Raw genomic sequence first — 3,310 nt, 5'->3', positions numbered from 1 at the left:
ATGAACACTCCGTGGACTTCATGTTTTCTATATATATATTTCTCGCAACAAGCAATAAAAAAAAAATATCTCAAACTTGGTCAATTTCATAACATCTGCGTTGTTTCTGTCAAAAAAGAAAAATAGCACCAAGTGATACAGTAATATAGTAACAATAATAAACTTTAATACTAATATAAAAATAATTGTTAATAAACTAATGTTACAGTAATTTGAATAACGAGTTGGAGTTAGATTTTTTGTTATGTAGTAGGAAGCGTAGAATCAATAACAAAACGAAAAAACCCCGTCCGATAAAACAGTGAAATGGTACTAGGAATGCAACAAACTAGAAAATAACCTATAAATACCATAATATTAATTGAAATTTAGTTTAGTAATAATAATATTCAATTTATTTGCTTTTAAGTAGCCTATGTTGTTAGCAAACATAAAACATGTGAAATCAGATTTAATAGTTACCAACCTGAGAGTTTTGAAATGCGTGAGTGACTACACCAGTTGGATGGGGAAGGGCGGGTTTCCAGGGGTGGAGCTCCAGTGGGCCGTGGCCCGTGGTGCTCCAACATTCTGAGCATTTTAAGCTCTTTTAAAACGATTTCAGGGAGTGTTTGTTGACAATACAGGTACATAAGCCAAAATATTTTTAATAAAGCCACATACAATTTGAGTTCCAGAAATTCGCCGACAAGAAGGGGTCCGACTTGTCCGACGGAGGGTTCGATCCAAGGGCACGAGTAAAGCCCTCGTCAGGGTCACCGAATAAAAAAGGAGTGGGCCCGGAGTATTTATGGGCTTATTAAGTTATTATAGTATTAGTATGCTCCAAATTGTTCTTTTAGACCAAAGTTCCGCAAACTATGGGCCGCGGCCCAAATTTTGGCGCGAAATATTTTTGGAGGGAAAAATGAAATAACAAAGGTACATTTCAACATAGAGAAAATAGCTTAAATAAAGCTGCTTCATTGTTACTTACAAATGCCTAGATAATGCGTGCTTTTTGACTTATAAGCAGTTTTTAATCTTACCGCAATTGTTTTATAAACCAAAAAAATACACATTAACACAACAACATTCATTACCCAAACTTCCATTTAACGATAATGTTAGGGTTATGGCTTTAACAAAAATTTATCATTAGTGGAGAAGAAATTTATGCAAATGAAGAGTGTGACGAAAGAAGTGACGGTAGTGGATGAACCGCCCAATGTCTTTCAAAGTTGCGGAGTGACTGAGTGTGCGTGAACCTTTTTAGAAGAAGGAGAAAGCTATGATGTGTGTGGCTGAACAGTCAGTTGTCAGGGAAAAATATGAGTGTATGGTATTATTTTTTTAATAAAATACTATTTAATTTTTATACAATGACATTTTGTCACAGAGAGAACAGATAATGATGACAAACTATTGTATACATGTAGTCTTCATGATTAAAACTTCTTTCCAGGTTTTTCATATGTTGGTCCCTGTCGCGGCTAGGCTGCTGGGCCGTGGCTTGATGCATGGAATCGTAAATAAGCCGTGAAGTAAAAAGTTTGCGGAACGCTGTTTTAGACCACAATATTAGGTATTGGCAACTGAAATAACGTTATTGCGCAAATATTTTTGATCCGACAACCTTGTCATGGCGTCGGACGACAGGATGGTCCAGGCTTGTCCGATGGAAGGGCAAATGCCCCCGCTGGCGCCACCACTGGCAATCGTATTGTTGATATACCATCAGTAGATTTGGCTGTACCAAACAACCATCAGCTCAATACAAATTTTGAATACCATTCCGGCGCAAAACAAATATTCATCGAAGGCACATTGTTTTTGCCCTGTTATCTTTTAGTTAACATAGTTTTACTACAGAAAATAACTAATTTACATTTCATGCTTTTTTTAGTGTTGCTATCTAAACGACTCATTATTGAGACCTGAAATTTTCACAGGTATTATTCTGGAGATTTTCAAACTGTTCTCGCAAATGATAATAATTATCTCAAAATCGAGAAAAATGTGAGTTACGTTGTTTTGCCACGAGACAGCCATCCTGATCATTTTGGTGGTTTGTTGGCCAAAATGTTTGTTTGTTTGCTTTTTTCCTTTAAACATCTACAGTTGATAAGCTGTCTCATAGAGGCAGGTTGTAAAATTGAGGTTATTTTATCCTTGTTGTATTTCTTACACCAATTCAATATTACTCTTCCTTATAAATATCAGTTAGATAATAACATTTCATTGGTCAATGCCACTCGGTTTTGGTACAATATTTTCAACTACTTCCCTGCACGTTCATATTTGCGCAGATGTGGAGAAAAAGTACTATCCAAAATCAACTATCACATGCCTGGCCACACCATATGTATGAGATAAAAATCATGATTTAGTATATAAATTATACTGTATTGTTTTTCTAATTTATATTTATGGGATTGTAAAACAACATGGTTTTATTTCAGTAAAGTAGTGAATTCAACTTCCCTTAGTGATGTACAGTGTAGGATTGGAGCTACCTCCCTCTGCTTCACGTCGGGACGTAGTCCAATTCGTTCAACAACTCAGGAAGAGAATTCACACTTTACCTCAAACTATATTGAATTTGTGACACTAGTCCCAGTTTATTTATTTTCCTGTATGGCCATGATATGCTGCAGGCCCGTAGCCAGGTTCTACCAAGGGGGAGTTTTCTGGGCGTGAGGTCCACGGTCGAAGCCCCGGTGGGTTCGGCGAAACCCCCAAAGCAAGAGAATTTTTATGCTTTATGGGTCTAAATAATGCTATAAAAGCAGATATATTTGAAAACATCTGTGTCTGGGTGGGTCTGCAGTGCATTAGTTGGGTTGGAGGATTTATTTGGGAAATTCGAAGAGGGGGGTTCGCCAAAAAAGAGGGGGATTTGCTAGAAAAGGGGGGTTCTCCCGAACCATAAAACCTCCCCTGGATACGGGCCTGTGCTGCATTTTTCTTATTCATAAAACCTAATTTTTTGGAGGATTTAAACATTTAATCTATTGATTTAAGAAATAACTAAAAGTGTGGATAATGATTCCTTTTAAAAGATTACAGTTTTGGAAAGCAGTCCTCGTATTGGAGGCTGGATTGAGTCTACTACCTTAAACAATGGGGCAATATTTGAACATGGACCAAGGAGTCTACGACCCAGTGGAGTTGGCAAAAACTCACTAGATTTGGTAAGTAATATTTCCAGTGGTAGATGGGGTGTGGAGCTCCTGGGTGGGACGGGGGCTCACTCTCTGGCAGCACCCAAAAGATCCTTAAATTGTGAAATTTAGATAAGAGTTTAAAATTGCTAAAACCCCAGGAAGCT

The 3,310-nt window shown here is 37.3% G+C and overlaps 1 protein-coding gene across 2 annotated transcripts in view; it reads left to right on the top strand.

The window, feature by feature from the left end:
* The window catches only part of LOC117105018 (protoporphyrinogen oxidase-like), a 12,706-nt gene that overhangs the window by 2,118 nt on the left and 7,278 nt on the right, over window positions 1-3,310 (top strand). The window contains exons 1-2 of one of the 2 annotated variants that reach the window (XM_033246004.1): window positions 210-1,316; window positions 3,042-3,173. In XM_033246004.1, coding sequence (XP_033101895.1) covers window positions 1,311-1,316; window positions 3,042-3,173 — 138 coding nt within the window. In that variant the 5' untranslated portion in view covers window positions 210-1,310. Of the gene's footprint in view, window positions 1-209; window positions 1,317-3,041; window positions 3,174-3,310 lie in introns of those variants that run through there. The other variant, XM_033246003.1, reaches the window with a different exon arrangement.

This window comes from Anneissia japonica, unplaced genomic scaffold (assembly GCF_011630105.1).
Source record: "Anneissia japonica isolate Jap-2015-1 unplaced genomic scaffold, ASM1163010v1 scaffold287834_len5846547_cov211, whole genome shotgun sequence".
NCBI classification, from domain to species: Eukaryota; Metazoa; Echinodermata; class Crinoidea; order Comatulida; family Comatulidae; genus Anneissia; species Anneissia japonica.
Note: the sequence above shows the minus strand (reverse complement) of the source record. Positions and strands in the feature narration are given on the sequence as shown.